At 36.6% G+C, this 22,359-nt stretch overlaps 2 protein-coding genes across 6 annotated transcripts in view; one reads left to right on the forward strand and one right to left on the reverse strand.

The window, feature by feature from the left end:
* LOC126837943 (sodium-dependent transporter bedraggled) overlaps positions 1-13,107 on the forward strand; it is a 61,404-nt gene extending 48,297 nt beyond the window's left edge. For 3 of the 5 annotated variants that reach the window (XM_050571959.1, XM_050571960.1, XM_050571962.1), the window contains exons 4-15: positions 8,600-8,739; positions 8,935-9,065; positions 9,134-9,284; positions 9,427-9,618; positions 9,728-9,891; positions 10,127-10,349; positions 10,460-10,740; positions 10,833-10,964; positions 11,044-11,271; positions 11,346-11,546; positions 11,613-11,776; positions 12,425-13,107. In XM_050571959.1, the coding sequence (XP_050427916.1) occupies positions 8,600-8,739; positions 8,935-9,065; positions 9,134-9,284; positions 9,427-9,618; positions 9,728-9,891; positions 10,127-10,349; positions 10,460-10,740; positions 10,833-10,964; positions 11,044-11,271; positions 11,346-11,546; positions 11,613-11,776; positions 12,425-12,911 (2,494 nt within the window). In that variant the 3' untranslated portion in view covers positions 12,912-13,107. Of the gene's footprint in view, positions 1-3,358; positions 4,380-8,599; positions 8,740-8,934; positions 9,066-9,133; positions 9,285-9,426; positions 9,619-9,727; positions 9,892-10,126; positions 10,350-10,459; positions 10,741-10,832; positions 10,965-11,043; positions 11,272-11,345; positions 11,547-11,612; positions 11,777-12,424 lie in introns of those variants that run through there. The other 2 variants (XM_050571963.1, XM_050571964.1) reach the window with 2 other exon arrangements.
* A 1,472-nt stretch (positions 13,108-14,579) lies between these two features.
* Positions 14,580-21,804, reverse strand: LOC126838483 (glutamate receptor ionotropic, kainate 2-like). Its single transcript, XM_050572967.1, has 15 exons — positions 21,572-21,804; positions 20,653-20,805; positions 20,377-20,561; positions 19,835-20,302; positions 19,613-19,768; positions 18,491-18,712; positions 18,219-18,419; positions 17,472-17,556; positions 17,080-17,356; positions 16,770-16,968; positions 16,000-16,139; positions 15,841-15,923; positions 15,655-15,770; positions 15,392-15,541; positions 14,580-15,118 (listed from the first exon to the last, which is right to left on the reverse strand). The coding sequence occupies exons 1-15, from the start codon at positions 21,648-21,650 to the stop codon at positions 14,951-14,953; spliced, it is 2,682 nt and encodes an 893-aa protein (XP_050428924.1). The 5' UTR covers positions 21,651-21,804; the 3' UTR covers positions 14,580-14,950.
* Positions 21,805-22,359: the final 555 nt, after the last annotated feature.

Below are 22,359 nucleotides of genomic sequence, written 5' to 3' on the forward strand. Positions count from 1 at the left end.
AAAACAAAAAATTCGACGCTTTCGCTTACCGAAAAACGGTCTCCGTTTAAAAAAAAAAAAAGTAATAATAATTTTCACCGATTGTGTGAAAACTGCTTGACGCTTTCTCCATGTGTGTGTGTGTGTGTGTGTGTGTGTGTAGGAAAATCTTATAATATTTGCTTCGCGTAGGTTCCCTTAGCTATAGAGACGGTCGTGTTAAAACGCGTATCCGCTCTGCCCGTGCACACGACTAGCATGTGTACTTTAAATATTGTACATATTTTTTATTGCGCGCATACTGTATTAGTATTCCAGCGAGGCAAAGAACGAAAAAAAAACGACTTGGGTACGCGTCGCCGGTGTTGGTTTTAATTTTTTCGGTCGGAAATTTTAACGCCCCGCCAAAAAAAGCGAGTATGATAAAAAATTATATATATATTTTTTTTTTTTATATTAACGACACATTAAATCCGTCCACACAACAATATTACAATACAAAGGGAAACAGTCCGGAGGCGCGTGATCCGAATACGCTGTGAGTGTCACTGCCCGTTGTTGTTGTTGTGATAATAGATGTGATTTTCAAATAGAAAAAAAAATCTATTGTACCGATTCAAAATACGTCATGCTTATTCGGTATTCGCATCGCGATAACCATCGTTCAATCCGAAACAACGTAGTCCGCTTGTAGAAGTAATAATTATACTAAGTGTATATTCTGAAAATTCATATTAACGTCCGTCGTTTTTTATACATATGTTCACTATAATTTTACTTACCAACCGGTTTGCCGTTAAATTTCCCAATAAGTTCTTATGGGCTTTTGTCGATGACTCACAATGGTTCATTTTAGTGTAAAGTTTGCTATGGATTATGCTATTGTTGATGCTATTGTTATTCAATACATGAAATAAGAGGAAAGATATCGGTCTAAGGAGGCTCTATAACACTTTTATTCGTGCAATAAAATGCATTTTCGAAATAATCTCAGTTAACACCTTTATTTACAGACCCCTTCAATTGTGATATTGTTGTTTGATAGTACATAAAGTAGGTATGCAATTCGTTATTAAGTTTTTGCAATCCACTTGGAAAATATAGTTGAAAATCCGCAACAACAAAAAAGTGTAAACCGGAAAGTAATTCGATAGGTTTCCCGTTTCCTCTTTTGAGAAGAGGACGTGCGCTTATAATATTATATTGTTGTCCATAGGAAACTCTTGAGGCCGTATCGAATTTGGTTTGTCCGCGAAATCCGAAACTCCTTGACCGGCTGCTGTCGATATTGCACGCTATCTATCTTAATATTGATTATTGTTATCTACGACGGTCGTGATGGGTATTATCGATATTTTGTTCTCTCTCTCTCTCTCTCTCTCTCTCACTCTCTTTCTGCGAGGTCCGGTCCATCTGATAAACGTCTCAATGAAGTCTACGGTTTTTTAATAATGGCAAATTGTGTAGATTATTATTTTTTATATCCTCGGGGACCGCACATCCGCTTGTCCGGGTCGCTTGTTACAAACAAATGTATACACACATATATATATAGAAAAGACTGTTTGACCGTGACCGGTCCCTTATTAGGTCAACCGGACAGAGAAAACGCACACCGGTAATGCGGGTGGACTATAGCTAAGGATGTTGTCGGTTGGGCAGGAGGGCGGGGTAAGACGTTCCGGCGAAATTTGTTTTTACTTTGTCTGTCTCGAATTAAAAAAATAATGTCAAAAAAAACCGCGCACCTGTCTCGCTTTGTGATGTTTACTGAATTTTTCTTTGTAAAATTTTACAAATAAACAAATTCGAACGCATTACTATAATATGTAATGGTGTATGTTAGTTTTTTTGCAAACAGATTGACAAAAGTCTATGAAAACGATAACACGAATCGAGAACTAATTGATTTCATTGACAATGTATATTCCATGGTCAATAACTCGTTTAAATTAAATTTAAAAAAAAACCATGTCAGTCAATCGGTTTGCGGTTGGTTTCTCGTAGTTTCATTGAAATGATTTGTTTAAAAATTTACGGCGTTATTATTAATTAGGTATAAGTATCGGTTCAATAATAAAAACTTGTTGAACAAAAACAAATTACTGGAATCGCTGGTTTGTCTCGGTAATTGCATACATCCGGTTGCTAAAATTTTTGTAATTGACCTTAAAATTTTAATTAATTAAATTATTATTATTTTCTATCGAGTTTTTTAAAATAACAATTTGTTTTATCTTGTTTTCAATGAAGTCATTTTCAATAACAGAACTAGTCTATGTAGCTTATTTTTTTTTTACAAATAACGGGCAGCACATCATAACAGTATTCTTCGAGGTTACGACATTGCGAAGTTAACGAACTAAACAAGTTTTACTAATTTTGCATATTAATCTTAAGACCATTTGTCTGAGACATTGTTGTCTTCATTGTTGAGCGGTTGGTATAGGTTGCTCTGCTTTAGGTCAACGAGAGTGTGTCAAACTATCACACCTTGTATACCTAGGTATTCTTTGATGGCCGCTTAACCGCCAAATTCCGTATAGGTCAACATCTATAATAAGTACATTATAATATTTTGTAATAATAATAATTGTTTTCTGAAAATCTCGAAATTTTCGTGCCTTTTCGCACACAAACACACACACATAATATGAAATAATATAATATTATTACTTGTCCGGTCGTCCTTGGAATTGATAATCGCATTTGTTTAGTGTATTTTCCTTTATGTATAATAATAAACAAATTCTGAATTTGATTATGTATACTATACAAATGTATGCATATATACAGGGTGATAAATCTTATGCGAAACACTAGTTTTCTCCTCAAATAATCGCAATTTTGTAGTTTTTCGTTTTGGACATAGCTTTACTTTATGTCATTTTACAATATTGGATAATGTTCAAATTTTTAGTATTTTATAGAGCTTTCGAAACTTTAATGGCAACGTATGTATTATATTTAATTAACTTTTTTAATTTAGAATAATATGCTGAAAGTTTTTACTGGTCGATAACCAGTTTTGGATAAAAAGTTCTAAAGTTATTAAGATTTAAAATTTAGGACGGTAGAAAGGGTAGAGTGTAGAGTTGTTTTTATCTGCACATTTAATTACTCAACCGCATTCCACCTCCGGTCCTTAATTTTTAACTTAAAAAACTTACTAAAATAATTTGTCAACACTGGTTATCGACAAATCGACATTTTCAGTAATTTATTCTCAATTAAAAAAAATTCAGCTGAATATAATATTATGTTACCGTTTAATATAAATCGTGGCGAGAACGACTAAATACATACAAATAGGCAATAGATTTACCTAATTATGATAAATTGATAACCAGCAGCCTGCACGTGTGGTTTAAACATTGACCATTGTTATCATTTTCAAGGCAGTCCAGAAAGAAAAATAGCGCTTTGACTTGTGGAATGACAATAGTGCAGTTTTCGATGTCTTTGTTTAGTACGGCTATGTTTACTTCGGAATTGTGTAACTTAATACCAATAGATGTCAATTAAAAAAATTATATTTGCAGCTTTGTTATCATTCGTAGATAGAGATAAATGATAAACATGAAAATTGACATGACAGAAAGCACGAACGAAATCGAATCATTCAAATCGACAATAACGATTAAGTAACCGAAACGATACGAAAAATATAAAAATTTGAATATTGTCCAACGTCGTACTAAAACATAAATAAAAATGTATTCAACAAGAAACGCTAAAAAATTGCAATTAATTTTTAGAGCAAACTAGACGTGTATAGAATACGGGAAAAATACATAGTTGGTCCAACTAAACTAGTGTAGTTTCTATATTAACTATAAACTAGTTGGTTGCTGAAAACTAAACATTTGGTTGGCCCAGAAATATCGACCCGACTATTTATTTCATTATTCCAACTAGAAACTTATTGTGTCACTATATTAATCGTTATTATTTTAATTAGACCAACAGCTATGTATTTTTTTCTGCGTAGAGCGGTATCACCCGGTATATATATATAATTTGTATTCAATATTAATGTGTACCTACCTATTTATTGGTATTGCTATTATTTTATGCTATCTACGATGTACTAGGTTGGCGCGCACACTTTTCTCGCATAACTAGTTTCCTTGATCCTGAAAAAAAAACATAACTGGACAGCGCGTCCGCCGTCGACGCTGCCGCCACCGTTGTCGGCAGCTCGCTCATTAGTGCCGTGACCATGTTCGGATGAGGTAGTGCGGCGGCGATTGTTTATTTGTCTCCAAGTTGAGCCTTAGTTTCGGACGCGTCGGAGATTTGAGTATTTTCTTAACACCGTCCCGTACTCAAATGCCGCGTTTCGAAGTCATCACCAACCGCTATGGAAGCATTATCGACGTGCGAGAATGCGCCGAAGGGTGAGTTCCATTCAAATAAATACATATCATAATAGGTAATATATATATATATATATATATATATATATATTGTAAAAAAAAGCACACTTTCCCGAGTATAATAATAAAAAACAAAAAAAAATGATCATTAAAAATACCTAGCCAATTATCTATCTAATCGAACGGTGTGCAAAAACAAAAAAATATATTCTGGTAAACGAACAAAATAATATATAATGTGCTATTACTCTCGACTATATTGTACGATACCTACTAGCATTGCCATTGAACGACACAAACGTTACTTAATGGTATATTATGTAGGATTTTATTGTTTTACGGTACGCGAGCACAATCCGAAAAAACATAAGCCCGTATACTCCGTGTGTGTGTAATGACTTGGGCCTCGCTATGTGATTTACATTATTGTCGTGTTGACCTAGTGGTGGTCACCGACAAAGATATTTAAAATACAATTCATTTTTTTTTATCCTGACCCCCTTGCTTGAAAAATTTAATAATATGTGGATTGAAAATGTCGGGATTTGTATTTTGGTCACACGACCGTGTGAAGGTTTCCGCATGGAATTGGGACGGTTCGCACGGTGTCTAACCTCGATTTTTTTTGTTTAGCTTTTACAATACCGGTATTAATAATAATTATGATAATTACCCTTATACATACATTGCCGTCCTCCTGGTGTTACGCCGATCCGGGAATTAAGGAAAATTCTTTTTTTTTAAAAATGGCTGTACAAAAAATGTATTAATCTATACATAGCAGTCTACTGAAAGGAACAGCTCGGTACGGTGAAATTTATTGGCTCTGTTCATCACACGCGTGACGTATAAAAACCGAAACCGACGTTGAACATCTTAGGCGTATTGGTAAAACGTCAAGTACATAATATTATGCAATAATAACGTTTTGGCTATTAAACAAATTACACGAGACGTTCGGTTTAAATTTAAATTTACACAAATTCCATCTGCACCGTAAAAATGAGTGGACAATTTTTAATATATTACATATTTTTAAACCTTTACCAACATAGCCGCTATTGCTCTTTAACTATTCAACATCATGCGTGTGTAGAACATTATAATTTATAAACTTCTACAGAAGACATGTCAAAAGTCAAACGACTTTTGGTTTCAAGTGTATACCTTGCTGTTGTTTGGGTGTCCTATCTATAATGATCGTCCTGGATAATAACGATTTGTTGGTCACCCTTTTCAGTCAACTCTTTAAGTCTTTTGTGTCTTATACATGGTGTATAATATGTTAGCGACACTGGTTTTTTTTCTTCTCTATTGCGCCTTCGTGACGATTAAACTTTATTAACGGTACAATTATTGTCGGAAATGACCTGCAACAACGCAACGATATCGCAGGTTACTGGCAGCAACTGACAAACGGTAAATATATTAAATGATAGATAACACGGCGATAGTAATACGATATTATTATAGAAGTACGTGTGTCTTGTAAATGGCGGTCACTGGATTAACGGATCGACAACAATGACAGTTACGATGTCGATCATTGAATGTATTTTTAACGATAGAGACCATAGAATAAAATTATTAATGTTTATATATAGAGCTGTAACATCATAGTAATATAATTCCTCGTACTCGGCAACGAAGTAACCAAGAAGGCGAGAGACAGTGTGACCACTTCAAGAAAAAATAAACAAATTTGTTTGGTTAAACACTGCACAATATAATCGTGTTATCAACTATATAGATCAATAGATGAATTACAACTTCAAATGATAATATGATAACTGATGTCATAATATGTTTTGTACGGCATGGTTGTAGTGATGAAAAAGCAAGTTAAAAAAATATGTACTAGAGAAATGTAGTTTTTTCATTATGGTCACACTGCAGCTCGTCTTTTCGTGTACTTCATGATATTTTATTCAATGCGATCCCGTGCGTTAGACTTTAGCTAGATTTTTCTACCACCGAAAATATAATATTCAGTTATTTCGTGTTCAGCTTGCCTTAAATTAAATACACCTCTGATCTCTATATGTGTTTATATCACGGGACTTTGTTATAACTTTGGGAAATTGTAAATGTAAATTAATTTGTTCAGAGTTGCCAAGTATAATATTGACATAAAAATCGTATAAAGTAGTTAGTTTTTTATGTGATAAATAATGATGGCGATAAAACAATATCGTTGTAATTTGGGCAATAATAATTAATTGTATGAACAATTTGATTGAAACAAACATACTATAAACAATTACTTTTACAGACCCCCGTATGTATGGGGTTGAATGCAGCATCACCGTGTTCAGATATTAAAGACGTGTTATGATTAACTGAATGACACGAGATTTATCACGAACGTGTAACCGCTTCGAGATTTACTATTTGTAACGGTTTTTTTTTTTCAAATTTCGCAGAAAAGTAGGAAATAATGATAAATAAGCAATATATTATATCCGTCGCCGGGGTAACCGGTTTTAGCGCTCAAAATTACAGAGCAAGATAAGAAATACCGGTGTGCTGGGCGACTGGGTGGAATTAATTAAAAAAATATATTGTGTATGAAAATATAATCGAATATTCAGGGTCGCCGACACGCGTTTTGCGCATATAAATTGAAGGTTAGAAAAATATCGCCGCTTAATATGATATTGTTCGTCTTGCCTGACACTACTGTACTGTAGGTGCGCGGTATCTACACAATGTAGAATATTTATTTTTAATTATTATTACTATTTGTAATTATTACTATATCACCGATTACACGTTAACCAAAGCAGAGATCATCACAAAACATAATTATAGATCCTCTGTGTCTACCGTTTGGTTGCTGTTGATTTGTGCGTGACGTGCGAGGCTCAATTTAGGCAGATCGGGTCCTCACGTCAAGCGCCTGTCACTATATGCAATAATATTATGTGTTAGTATAATTAATAAAAATTATTATCGTTATTTATAACAACGATACGTTTTGTGTATGATCAAATTATAATTTATAAGAGTAGTTATTTATCTGATATGTTATCAAATTTCCCACCTGATCCAATGCGATGGTCGTTTAGTTAAGGACAATTGCGGATCAACCTCTCAGCTCAAGTGGGTTTTTACTTTGTCTGGATGAACCTAAATATCTGTTTAAGAAGTAATTGAGGATGTAGTGACTATCTCCTTCTGAAATTTCAAAATTGGCTGGTCAGCGTTGTTAGGTTGATAGCCAGCTATGTCGTCATCAAATCAGAAATCTCAATCTGTCCAGTAGGGATAGCAGACTTTGAACACAACCAAATATTGTAGGCCAAGAATAATTTGTTTTAAGTTATCTTGTATATTATTTCAAAAAGTTGTTTTACATTAAAAGAGGTACTATTTTGAAGATTAGGTGAATCGTTAGTTTACAATTGCATATTGTACTATCTGTTCAAAAATCTAAGCTGAAAATTAGTGTTTTTGTGCGAAGTAAAATGCCAAATGTCTGGTTTAGTTGTTTTTATTTTATTTTGTTTTAGCACACAGTAAAGTCGTTTTTTTTTATCTCAATCACGATGGCGGTTTTAATGTACATACATTTTTTATTATTGTATTAACGTTGTTTCCTTAATTCTCAAGGCTAGTGAGAAGTCGTGCTTACGCTATTTACTTATCGAGGGGCTTAGTGTTCGTGTGCGAAGTATTCCGCGGGCCAACTAATAATTTTATAAATTTATTTATTTATTTTATACAACAATGGAAACAATAACGTGGGATATTTTTAAATGGAAAATTACTTTTTATAATCTAGCTTTATGTCGTGGTTTTATTATATATAACGTTTTCTTTTAGAATTTAAGTTATTATTAGATGCATTGATTTAATTTAGTTATCTTCCATTTGACTTATTCCCTACGACTTCGCTATGTTAATAGGTTTATATTTAACCCTAAAATCTTGATTGTATTTCTTAATAAGTTTCTTCTTATTTTAAACGAAGACATGAGGTTTATTAAAAGTATAAGATAAAAATGATTACCCGCCCATTTATTAAGTAGTTAAGTATAGGTAATTGTTCGCAGTCTTAATTTAGAGACTAATCTATAGTGTATACTTATTAATGGAGTAATAGATAGCTGACCGATTAGGCACAGCTCGACGGGGAATTTTACGGTGCTAACAGTGTATGCGTTTAACTATAATACTATGCACAACAACCAATGTAATGTACAAAAATATATTGAATTCAATTTTTTTTATTTTTGCAGAGCGTACGAAATGTCACAGGAGTCCCAAAGTCCATTAGGCCAATGGAGCAACAAATACAGTTCTGTGTTGGCCACGCTCGGCTGTACTTTGGGAGCCTTCAACATCAGTCGGTTCGCCATACTCACAGTCCAGTTTGGAGGTTAGTTATAGTACGACAGCTGCCCTGAAACGCGGGCGAGTCGGTTCGCATGTTTTGCTGCGTACTCGCGTATGGCCCGAGGGGGTCTTGAACCTTGAACTAGCGTCTTCCTCCCGGGGTTTACGTTTGTTAATATTATTCGGCTCTAGATTATTGTGATTATTGTCTTAACAACGACCGTGTGTCTTTTTGCAGCCAACTTCATACTACAGTTCCTAGTGTTATCGTTGCTAGTCGGCGTGCCGCTGTTCACGTTTCACAGTTCGCTTGGCCAGCTGCTAGGCGCCGGTGTGATGGACATGTGGAGGATATCACCGATATTCAAGGTTAGTCGCACACGTTCAAGTATCTGATTATGATAACTTAACCGGTCGATTGTTTTTCCTTTGCACAGGGAATCGGAATAGCGCTGCTACTGGCCCAAGCGCTCATCGGCACCTACTCCATTATCGGAGTGTCGTGGATGTTCGCGTACTTCCGCGATTCGTTCATCACTAAACAAGACATTTACAGATGGGCGGAACCGATCGACGAGTACAGAGAAGGTAGGTGTCTGGTCATCGGATGAACTATAATTTGTTGTAATGTTACCCTTCTAGCAGTAACGTATTTGCGCAACGCTGCGTCTTCAGCGTTCACAACAGACGGAGAATATTGATTTGATTTGATTTTTTTTGTTTTGTTTAGATGGCGTGCCCTGGACTTATTCCTCGAACGTCAGCTATAACATAGAAGAGACGGTACCAGCATACTTTAACGGCATAGCTCTGCAAAGGAAATATGTGGAAAAACTCGAGATGAACGACAACTCGTTGAAACTGCCCGTAGTCGTTAACTTGACCATCGTTTGGGCGATTGTATTTATATGCCTTAGCAAAGGTAAATAGATGATACGATCTAAACCACGTTATCAGTGTAAAATTTGGTATCTTTATAAAATTATAACATTACCGTAGAATTAATTTTGCATCTTTTTTTTTTTTTACAGGTCTCAAGTCTTACAGCAAAGTTGTGTGCATGTTTTCGCTGGTACCAGTGTTTGGTATGTTTATGTTGTGCACGAAGATGTTGGGCATGGCACCCATTATCGGATTTCAACATCAAGACATCTTTCCGGAAACCGATTGGAGCGAATTTTTCCTCAACACTAAAGTAAGTGGATCATTATGTTTTATAATAACGTTGCTGCATGTTTTATGGACACAGTTGTGATGTCATTACATCTTGCTTAGACGTCTGGCTCGAAATATTTAATATTGTACACGATTTGTTCGTGAGCAGTCTGCAAAGCTGGATTTATAGATTTATGATCGTGAATTTTTCGTGTGTGCATCCACAAACAATTTAATTATTATTAATGTTAATGTGATTTTTTTTTTTTATTCAGAGTTGGGTAGCTGCTTTTACAGAAACGTTCCTGACGTGGGGCATATTGGGAGCGTGCACGATGCAAATCACATCGCACAATCGGCCGAAGCATTTGCTGCACAGGGATGCTTCGCTAGTGGTCATTCTGACCATAGCCGTGTTGGTGCTGGCCGCGTTCTTGGCCAACACCTGCGTTCAGCTCCTCGAAGCTCACGGATACGTGTACCTGCCTAGTTCTTTTGGTAATACATTTTCCAGTCGTATATTTATAATTCTATCCCCTAACTAATTGGGGGGGGAAAATTCCCACCTTGGCAAATTGACTAATATTTCTTATTTTTTTTTATTTTAGAGCGCGTGAGTTCCTATACATTCATGTTCAAACAAAATTCCCCTCAAGCCCGCAAACACTTGACGCCGGTGCGATGGATGCAGCACAGCAGCTTGTTCATGGGTGAGAGAACAATGAAGACCAACGTGCCCGGGGTGCCACAGGAGAGCGGCTACCAAGCGATGCGACTGGCCACCGAACTCTTTCCGGCCACGTTCGCCTTGATAGGGGCCAAAAACATCTCCCCCTTCTGGTCCGTTCTATTCTATTTTTCGCTAATCATGTTTGGCATCGGACAACAGGTACGCGTGTATGGAAGATTGTCGCTTTCGTTTTGATCGAGTAGTTTAAGCTAAACGGTGTAAAATTATTTCAATCTTTCGCCTTTATACAGATAGCCATATGGCATTGCGTGGTCAGCGGCGTCATATCTCTACATCCGTTCAAACTGCGTAAGTGGCGCACTACCATCACATTTCTGTCATGCGCCGCCGCTTTTTCTGTTGGCCTGTTCATGGCGACTGAAGTAAGTGTTGTTTTACCCAATAGTTTCAGCTTAAACACGTCTCTCTAACTAACAGCACGGTTAAATGTTCGTTTTTCAGTTGGGCATATTTATCGTGTACCTCATGGACTTCTGCGTGGGGTGCGGCTGGTGGATGATGATATTGTACTTGCTCGAAATCGGAGCTTTGTTCATGGTCCGCGGTAGACCGTATAGCGGCGAGACGGTAGTGGCAACGCTTTTCTCCCAGGCTAACCATCATCTGCAAGTGTGGTTGGCGCCCATGTTGTCCTTCGACTGGAACATCGTAGTGCCGGTCGCGCTGATTGTAAGTCAATATCGACGACTGGGAATAATTAATTTGTAATATTATTGTCATTGACGATAATGTCCCACTTGCAGTTGCTGAGTACGTCAGTGTTCAAAAACGGAGGATATCGTTGGCTGTACAACTGGAAAACCACGTCTCAGGCGTCATACTGGTCGGCCTCGAGCAGGGAATTCGGTTGCCTGCTACAAATACTTCCTTTGCTGATAGTACCGTTCGCCGGCATCGTGCAGAGCTGTCGGTACTTGGCCACCGGACCACCGGACTTATTCGACGTAAGTTGTTCGGATTTTGCAATGTCCGGTTCGAAGGACCATCTCTAATTTGTTCGGGTTTCGCAGCGTATACAAATGCTATATCGGCCAGTGATTGAGACCCGGAGGAACGCGGAGAACGGGGATGGAGCCTCGGAAGGCGGTGCCAACGGATCGGCAGCCGTGCAAATCGAAGACCCACCGCCCAAGTACACGCCGCCACCGTCTTACTCGACGGCTACCGGAGCAAGGTCATTACGATTCTCTGAATTAGTAACAGTTTACGAGAACGAAGTAGAATAGTGCACGAATCATAACGTCATCGTTTTAATATTATAAACATACATTTGTGCATAATTGTTTCTGTATTTTTTTACCATAAATTCTTAAATAACATGTTTTTTACCTAGTCAATACTATTACTTACACAATTTACTATGCTTTTATCTTCACCAGACGGCTGTTTGATTAACCTAATATGTTTTTTATTTTATTTTTATTGTAGTCAATAGATTAACATTTTTTTGTTTACGTTTTACTTCGTTATTAATTCAATAATAACATTTCTTCATATACCTACCTAACAAAAACGGTATGCATGCATGACGCTATTTTTTCATCTATCTATGGCATCTAATATAGTCCGGTTTCGCGTGTACTTCCGCGTTCGCGTTGTGAGCTACTGCTGCTATCGCCCGTCCGCTTTTCCTTCTTAACCCTTTCTTTAACACGCGCGGTGGTCGCGACGCCGAGTGCAGCACTAATTATATTATAATAAATATACCTTTATAACGGCCGTTGCACGAGCTAACAAACGTTCCGCCGGTGTATCGCAATATCAAATACCGCGGCGCCGAATGTGTCGCCGTCAAATGAAATGTGTGTTGTTTTTCTTGTAGAATCGCCAAAATGTTGCGACAGAGCATACGGAGGAGCGTGCGGAGGATAGCGCACGTGCTGGGAAACCAAACGGCCGCGGCCATACTGGGCGAAACGTCCACGTCCGCCGCCGTCAACGCTTCTGTCGTGGCCTCGGCGTCGGCTTCCGGCGGTCACCAGGCGCCGCAGTCTCATCCGGCAGCCTTACGTCAACCGACCGTCTCCTCCACCGCCGGCACAACTCCGACAACGACACCCGACCGACTAGCCACGGCGATGCCGCCTCCCCCGGATTACACTACGGTTCTGGTGGAGATCAGCAAGAACGCCGGCATCGTCAACGGAATCGTCGGTGGTTGTAGTACCAGCAGCAGCAGCAGCAGCAGTAGCGTGGGCGAAATGTCGTCGGCCTCCAGTCTGTCGAACGAGCAGAGCACCAGCATAGAGTGTCTGATGGAAAGGGTCGAGCCCATCAACGTGGATCGGGCATGCGGATCCGGAATGTAAGACGATCTCACCCCCTTCCCCGTCTCCAAAAAAAAAATCTCCTCCGAGACGTTGAATCAATGTCGAAGAAAAAAAAACGACAGCCCAGAAATCGAGGCGCGTTGGCGTTAACGTAAATGAAAAAAAAAACGAACACAATCAACTGTACAAAAACTAATGATGAAGCGCATACGTTTTCGTATATTATTAAAAGAAAACGAAAAAAAAACAAAATGACTGTGATAGATTTTTTTTTTTTTTTTAATTTAATTATTACTATAATTTTTTTTATACACGAATTATTGTATTCATTATTTTTAAGATCCTATACGTAATACATACCGCGCGTGCTAAGCGAGCGTGTATCATGTATACAAACTACAAACAAATATATATTTGTTTTTTTAATAAATTATTGTCTACATTTTTATTACTATTATTATGGAGTTCGTATCACTCGGCCGAATCCGTCGTTTGTACAGCAAGTTTGATCGCAGAATAAATGAAATCAGAAAGGACAGTCAACAAAAACGTGGCAGCCGCCAATGCTAAACCTGCTATAATGCTTATAAATTATATCCATACACTATTAAAAATAAAAATGTTCAGATATAATTTATTATGATTATAGCAGGTTTAGATAATATCTAAAATAAATAATAAAATATCTTCCCCGTGTTAATTTGTATTCGTGTCCGAGGCCAAATTGTTTTAATTGCAAGTTCCTGAAAATTGTCACCGATTAGACATTTATGATTATCTACACCACATTGCCCGTAGTCATAAATTTCAGTTCTACTGTAAACTCGTCCTTGAACCCTAACCGCCAGACAATACAAATGGTTTCACTATAATGAGCCGTTAACATTAAAACGTAATCGCACCTATTTAAAAAAGACTATTACAATAACATTTCATTAAAACTTCAACTAATTTCAGTAAGAGCTGGTCGAATCCATGGTTGTAATATACAGGTTATTGCAAATCGTCTCGAATTGTTATCATCAGAAATAAAACGGTAGCATAAGAGCATAATATCGATTTTACTGTTACTATATATTTTACTTGTGTACATATAATAAACTTGATTTTGGCTCCCATTACGCTGACATATTTGTTTTTATCATCGATTAGTTGTCGAAGAAGTGGCATAATATGTGCAATAGCCTTGTATATTTCAATCATGGTCAAATTTATTTAATTGTGACATATTTGCTTTGTGTGTAGTCGTAAATCTGTATTTTCCGGTAAATAATACAGAGTACTTAGAATTACTTAGACAAATACCTCTAAACGTCCCTCAAATAAATACCCGTTCGTCACAAACGTTTTATTCAGCTACCTACCGGCAAAACTACAGTTTATTCGCTAACTCAATAAAAAATTTTGATTTTTTTTTTTATGATGACATAACCAGGTTGAAATATCTTATTAATTTGTAATTTGTCTCGATCGTATTTGTATCTCACGTGTTTGTAATTTGTAAAATAACTGTTCTGAGCCCAATTTTTTGGCGTATAATAAAATAATAATAATACTTGCCTATTAGCAATTGTTAAACAACTAATAAACGCTAATACTTGTTTCTAATAATGTGTCTATTGAGCGATTTGGGCTTCTGATCGACTAGCGTCGTTAACTTGTTGCGTTTGTTCATTTTTCTAATTAAAGAAGTGCAGAAAAAGCAAATTGATTGCCGAAAATGTTTATTGTTTACAAAACAAAAGATTTGAAAACATTTTTATCGCCGTGTTATGATTTCATTAAGTCGCATGCACTCATATAATCTTTGGAATATCATTTTTTTATTTATATATAATTACACTACTTAATATGTTTAAATTGGCTATGTTATCATACATTATTTGAACACAGAATTCCTACATCGTCGCTACTACCAACATTGGATTGTTTATGTACTAATTGTTTTACACAAATTATTGTCTTTATTGTATTAAAAATTAAGATGCTGCGAGTGATGTCGGACACCGAACAAAGGTATAATGTGTGATTAACGGCAAAGTACATTGTTTTTAAATTATTCCTTTAGTCACTCCGTTTCAGGTGTCGTCGTAGTCGTAGTGCTTGTTCGACAAACGATCGATGTACTGATTGGAACCCGTTGGATTGGAACTATCACTGCTATGCCTCTTTCTGGCCGGCTTCGTCGATCCCCGACACTTTGCAATGAACTTGAGTTCCTCTTTGAATTCGTTCTTGAACGAAATCTGTAAAATCATAATAATGCAAATAAAATTTGCAGATGACAACATCGTTGTCGTAACACGTATACGCAAGAAGTGTATAATTTTTATGGTTTAGGGTTCAAGTAGATTTTATATCTTAACTATAATGCAAATAGTTTACCACAATATTATGAAACAAAGTCCCTGTACTTATGCATTTATAACATTTTAACATTTGCTTTACTCGCAAGAGAGCAAAAACTGATCGGTTAGAAGCTACGGTAAAAGTAGAACCAAAGAATCGATGTGTATTACCTTTTCTTTGCTAGATGTTTTCCATAGCATCCAGAACATCTCCAAACCAGCAAGTATGGCCGCCACTCCCACGCCACTGCACAACACTATAAACACCCCGCCAACGTTTTTCATGCTCAATTCGCTAGCTTCGTTGCCCTTATCGTCGTCCTAAAACAACAACAAAAATGTTTAAATATTTCAAACCAATACAATAATATCAATCCAAACGCCAAGTGTAATATATAATATTATGAACTATTATATGCTAATTGATCGAATACCTGACACGTTCCTCCGCCGCGTTTTTCTTTCCACCACTTGTTCTTTAACGCGGTGAGTTTGCCTTTTTCTTGTAGACTTAAAATGTTTGCGCTCAAAACGTTCCGGTAACTGACATCTAGACAAACGTATGACAATAAGTAAAATTATATTTTTTTAAGGAAATTAAACAAAATGCATTATTGTACTTTTTTTCATTACTATCCCGTAGTCTTTGTTATCCAAAAGACCTCCGACCTGGGCCAACTTACAGTTACGTTCGACTTCGTATCTAAAAACCAATACGTCGTGTACTTCAAGTTAGTTATTGAACAACATGGTTTTGTTGATGATAATTTGAAACGTACTCGATGGATGTCGACTCCATGAAGTAAGCGTAGTTATCCCTCAGCACTCTCATCACGCCTTCGTCGTTGTCTTTACTGTACAGCGACGGGTCTTCTTGTAATCTTTTGTAGATTGTCTTGTAAATCGGATTGGCGGAATCCTACGAATGCACATACAGATAGGCGAACGGTCAGTGAGATCCAGTGAAGTAGTTGGAAACAAGCCGGGACAATTGTAAATGGTTTTATTTTTAATAAAGTAATTGAACATGCTTAATTTTTTTGGAAAACAAGCATTTTTATAGTAAGGCTTTCTTGTATTTCAAAATTAAGTAAACCACAAACATTATTCATTTAAACTTAATAATATTTAGAATACATAGTCGGTTGTAAGTTTAAACACAAGTTTTAAGAAAACAGTAAGTTTTATATGGTTTATTTAAATTTAATTACCTACACCTATTGAATGGGGCACTGCGGTTAAGTGTATGTTATGTAAGTGAACAATTTTAAACGTTTTAAAAGTCGGAGAAATCGGTTTAAAAAAAAAAAAAAATACATACAAATTAAATTTTTTTTGTATTAGACTTAATTAAGTTTTTTTAAATGCTAAATAGAACGAAAATCTATAAGAAACGATTCACCGCACAATAGTACGATCGAATAGATATCGCATTTACACAGCCTCTTTAAAAATAACACATTTGCACATCTGCCTGCTACTTATAGCCGGAACAAGTGACTTTCAAGTTCCTTAATCCCAGTACTATAGGCTATTGTTTTATACATACCCGAAAGTAATCACTAGTGGAGCCTCCTGACTTAGCGCCGTACTTGATAATATTTTGATTGGCTAGTTCTTCGACGTCTCTAAAGGGCTCCGATACGCTTTCGACCGTCAAGAAAGCGGCCAAATTCGCCGTGTAGGACGAAACCATGATGAGAGTGAAAAACCACCAGATACCAGCTACAAGTCTAGTCGATACAGCACTAAAAATCGACGATTTAATCATAATCAGTCGTTTGAATTTTCAAAACGTTCGCTTTGGCATAGCCATAACACTATATTAGACAAGTAGATTTTTTTTTGTTTTATCTTACATTGGTGCGATGTCTGAACCTTGCTGCATTAGCGATCCGATAGTGAACCAAAACGCGTTGGAAAGACTGAATTGGTTTTCCAAGTACTCCGGCTCTTCAATACACGGATAAGGGTTGGTCCATTCATAAGGACTGATTCTGGCCATAATGAACAACAGCACGGACACTCCGCAGTAAGCTGTTATCACCCAAAGCCATACGAAAGAGCTAAACGGAGCCAAGAACGAGAACAAGCTTGGCGAGCTCTTCGTTGACTTTTTGTACAATATGCTAATACCTAGGAGATGGAACTAGCAATTACTCATCGTTGTCTGAACTATGGTTATTTAAAAAATTAAACGCAACTCACTCATTGCTATAGATACAATAATTTTTTGGGCCCGTGCTCTTACCTAAGTTCATGTAAGGGCTGGTGAAGTCGACGTCATGTTCTCGTTTTCTCGTTATAGTAATGTCGGCTATTGCTAGATCAGCGTTCTGATTATAAACAATGGTAAGGCAGACCATACAGTATGAATTTTAATATATTATATGTACACCATAACAGACACATCAGAAAATTAATATGACGTCATAGACGCAATTTTTAACGTAAAAACTTATCACGTGTGTTACTTGTTCAACGATGATGTTAAATCCAAATTTGAAATAAGACAAACAAATAAATAATACAGTAAAAATTGGCATTTAACAAGATTTTAAAATTTCATTTAGCGTATAGCCTGTTTTATATGTTGTTATCTCTCATTAGTAAAAGTTACTAAGTATCTTGTTGATAAGTAGAGTTTTTTTGGCTTACGAGTCAAGAAGTTTGGTTTGAACTTACAAAAATGTTCATAATAAAAAATTTAACTCAGTATAATTTTGAATAACCGATAGTTAGATGTAAATAATTGTAATAGAACATAAAAAAATTCTACTCTATACTATGTTAAAGAAATTTAAGAACATTTTTTTTTAATACAACATCTTAAATCCCGGTAGTAGAAACCTGCTGACAGGTACGAGTACATACATTTAAGCAAAACAATTTTTTAATTTGCTTATACAAATAAGTGTAATGACGTCCGCTCAATTCAAAGATAGTAATATAAACTTTGGGTAATAATAAATACGAGATAAACTTAAATTATACTTACTCCGTTGATGACTTCGCCGATCATTCCATTCCATTTTTTATTTTCTATGTTGCCACTGTTTCTGTCCTCTTGTATTCGAAACGTGTAATTGAAACCGCTCATTTCGCTGAGTTCTTTAATCAAATCAACTCCGAACCCTTCGTACCGGTCGTTGCCTTCCAATTTGTTACTAGATAGTTTAACCATACAATACGGTTTTGTCTGCGGATCAGTATGCGCCTTAGTTAGATTTTGCCCACGTGGTATACGCACTGTATTAGTTCAATAAATACCAAAGCTGTGATGACCACGAACGTCATGTTGCGGAGATCTTCTTTGCCGGACGTGCCGGCTTGAGGTGAGGTGGTCGCTGAAACGTTGACGCCGGTCTTGGCATTCCACGTACCCGTGACTCTCAAGCCTTTCGCCGTCAGGTCCACCAGTTCCAATTCGAAATCGGACCGAAATCCTTCTTGGTCGAATTTGATTTTACCAGTGAGTCCCTTGAAGTCTTTCTGCAATCAAGTCCGGCAACTTGTATTATCCTATTAACCTATATGCTCTATACAGTTAGAAAGGCTATCCTAAAAATGGTCTGACGAACGAACAAGGGCAACAAATTGATTCCTTTGTCGCTGACCTGATATTATTGGACCTTGAGGGGACAACAATATAGGGTTGAGGGCACAAGGATTAGTGATAAGACCCTGCTTGTCAATGTAGCGGATGGCGAATCAGTGAAATGGCTCACCGAAAACGTCCACAAAATAAAACCATGGGAGGGTGTTAAGATCCAACTGCTGGAATCGACTGTCTTACCGCGGTTAATCAAGATGGGGACATTTTTACCGGGGCCGGTTAAAGAAGCGGTTCTGGACATCTTGACTAAACAAAACCCGGGACTATAACCATCAAAAAAGAAGATTTAGCACACACAAATCAGAGATGAGCACAAAAGTCTAAACTCTCATATAAGGCATAAATTAAAAAAACATAGACAAACTGAAGACTCCAAAGAACTGTCCATACTACTGCATGGGCAAGATCACCTTCAGAGTCTATGAAACGCTCCAAGCAAAAGATGAAACTGGCAAGGCCACGTGTCCTAACAGGAATCAACCACCCAAATCATTACGGAAGAGGGAGGCCCAAAAATACTTGTTGGCAAACTTTTATCTGAAAAGGATGAAATCAAAGATATTAGAACAAAATAGATACTGAGATTTGCAAAAAATACTTAGGACTATTCAACACATAGAATTATTAGACTAGGCAGGATATACTAAGGGAAATAGGACTTCGGTGAGAGGGTGCGCACAATGAACCTACAGGTCTGAGTGCATGGTCACTTCCTAAATCACTAACTAACTATTGCTACTCCATACAGTTAGTGCCTAAGTAGGTGTAATACTCACGGCCATTTTCATATGGTTGATTAACGTGAATCCGTGTTTCCAAGATGCGGTAGAATTACAGGGTGTGGCAACCTGGCTGATTGGAAAATCTTTACTTAAGTTGTAAACGGAAGCGGTAAACAATTGAACCGCGTCGTATATCAAAGCGGATTCCAGCTGTGGATAAAAAATAACAATATTAACCGTGGTAAAAATTAATACCATTAAACGTTATTGCCTAACAAGTATTTTTTCGGGCTCCACCGTCGAGTCGTCCGGTTCCAGTGGACTTAAATGATCGGACCATTGAGCCACTGCGTTTTTAAAATCGTCTTCGTACGGCTTCACCAACCGCATGCCCGTGATGTTTGTCCCGCTGTACTTGAAAGGGTCTAAATCCAACGTGTGCATGTCCAAAGACGAGATGATGTAGTTGTGTTCAGAGCCCATGAGACCTACTTGCTGGGCTTGAACGAGGACATCCATCAGAATGTTGAACGTACAGTCGAGGAGGATTTTCGTTTCACCGGAGTCTTTGATCTCGCGGAGTTCGGTTCTATAATTGTTGCCTGAACTCAGTTGTCGGATTCGTATTGGATAATTGCTAGGAGGCGTCTTCAGGATGTTGGTGATGTGCATCAGGTTGTCGTTGTTTTCGTAGACGATCGTAAAGCTTTCCCAGTTCAAAGCTACGACTAGGTCGACTAGCGCCTACCGGGGACATAAAACCAATGTAGCTTATGCTGTATAATAAGTCTGATACATTAAAATGAGATCATATTCACTTTGGCTAACGTGTAAGGATGTGGATAAAGGTTTATCTGGCAGGAGCCGCGTTTTTGATTGATGTCCCATCTAGTCTGTATGTGTGGCACTTCCTTATAATCACAAATCGACTGCACGATGGGCGCCGTGTCGCCGGCCGATGGACCAAACACTCCAGCGACTCCAGAGCCCAACATTTCGCATACTTATTGACGGAAAATGAAAACAAAGTTATAATACTGCTATAATGACATTGTAAAGATATGTGTACATAATACAACAATTAGTGGACTTACCGACGTGCTGAGCCTCAAACGAATCATGGAGGGATATTTGTTTGCTAACGATGGCTAATCGCAAATCGGATTCCATTGTTTTACCCTTTGCCACTTCCACCGCCGACTTGAAAGCCGTCTCTTGCATTGTGTATTCGTCGGTGTACAAAACTCCTAAAATTAGGTGAGTTTTTTTTTCAATTGTACTCAATGCTATATTAACGAAAAACTGCTTCCCTTTTATGAATAGTAGCTTCGTGAACAAAGACTAAAATATTAAACACTAATACTTGCGATCACTAATATATTTAACAAAAGGTATATGTTATATTGTAAAGCCTAAATCGGCTATCATGTGCCCGTTAAGTCTGAGAAAAACGTAGTATTTTGAATTTTGCCAGGACGTTTTTAGAATTGGTCAAGGTAATTAGAAAAAAATCTGGTATTTAGTTTATTATATTTATAGACATGTGATAGTTAACCAAACGGCCAAACAGGGGTCTTTTTGATTTTTCCGTTATTTTCCAAATTAATTTTTTGGCTATTGAAAATTGAAATACAAACAAATAGAAAAATAATTTACTGTTATGTGACCTATAACTTTTTTATTAATATAACAAATATACAATTATTTCACGCTTTACATAGTAGAATTCCTGCGAAGGCATACATTTAAAAATAATATGAAAATCTTTCTATATCTTTTACCTATGTGTCATACATCTTACGTTTAGCATATATACTTATGTATATTAAATAATATGTTTAAACCTCAGAGTATTTATTATATAAATTCATTAGTGACAATATTCATTTATTCTAAAAGAACTCTTAATCTCTTTATATTTAGTCCGATAAGACATTTGCAATGCCTATTCGGATCTTAGGTATATAAAACGTCTATTTAATGTTCGAAACTTTACCACAAAAAGTTACTTACCTAATGTTATGTCCCCGCAACAACATTGTTGAACGTTGACGAGAAACCATAAATACGACACCACACCAAACGCGTTCATTTTAGTAGATCTCGTCTTGTAAACATAGTAAACATTTATCAAAAAAATATGTACATATTATATGTAAAACATTGACAAATATATAATGTCAAAATAAAGTAAAAAAATCTCTAGGACGATAATGCTGCAGCACACTACGTGAACTGCTGAAGTAAATGACAGAATCTTCTCTGCCAGTGTTTGCGCTTTTGTTGGCATGATTTTAGTGCAGTGATATTTATAGTTCACACAGCACTTAGACATAAAAAAAAGGGTAATACACGGGACTATGTCGCCGAACGTTGGAAAACTAAACAAATACCAATGGAGAACTAAAAAAAATTCTAAAAATGGTTTTAACTGTGTTAAATATGTAATCGTGACGTAATCATAATTGAACGCCTAGAACTGAACGAAACTTAAGTTATGGCTCGGTTAACACATTTTTTAGAAATTATCGGACTAATATTTCTAATCTTGGAACAAAAATATGATTTAAAAACCTATAGGTTTGATCGTATAATCGACCAATGAAATTAAATCCTGTTATTTACGATTTAGTATGAAAATCGCACAAGTCAAAATGTAGTTTCGCATAACGACAGAATGTGAACTTATAAATACAAATGCGTTCATTTCTCTATTTTAACAAATACTCCTTTTTTGTTAAAAATGGGTAATGAGAAACCTTTTCTTTTACAAAATTAAATTAATAATTAATACAATTTAT

Source organism: Adelges cooleyi, unplaced genomic scaffold (assembly GCF_023614345.1).
Source record: "Adelges cooleyi isolate 19-005CV unplaced genomic scaffold, UGA_ACOO_1.1 ACOO_flye_CR_arks_rails_tigmint_CR_PRNA_30, whole genome shotgun sequence".
Taxonomy (NCBI): Eukaryota; Metazoa; Arthropoda; class Insecta; order Hemiptera; family Adelgidae; genus Adelges; species Adelges cooleyi.

Coding starts and splice junctions, on each gene's coding strand:
- LOC126838483 (XM_050572967.1), bottom strand. CDS start 21,650: ATGAACGCGTTTGGTGTGGTGTCGTATTTATGGTTTCTCGTCAACGTT. Junction 20,562..20,652: donor GTTTGAGGCTCAGCACGTCG/GTAAGTCCACTA, acceptor TCCGTCAATAAG/TATGCGAAATGTTGGGCTCT. Junction 17,557..18,218: donor TCGGCGAAGTCATCAACGGA/GTAAGTATAATT, acceptor GTTTATAATCAG/AACGCTGATCTAGCAATAGC.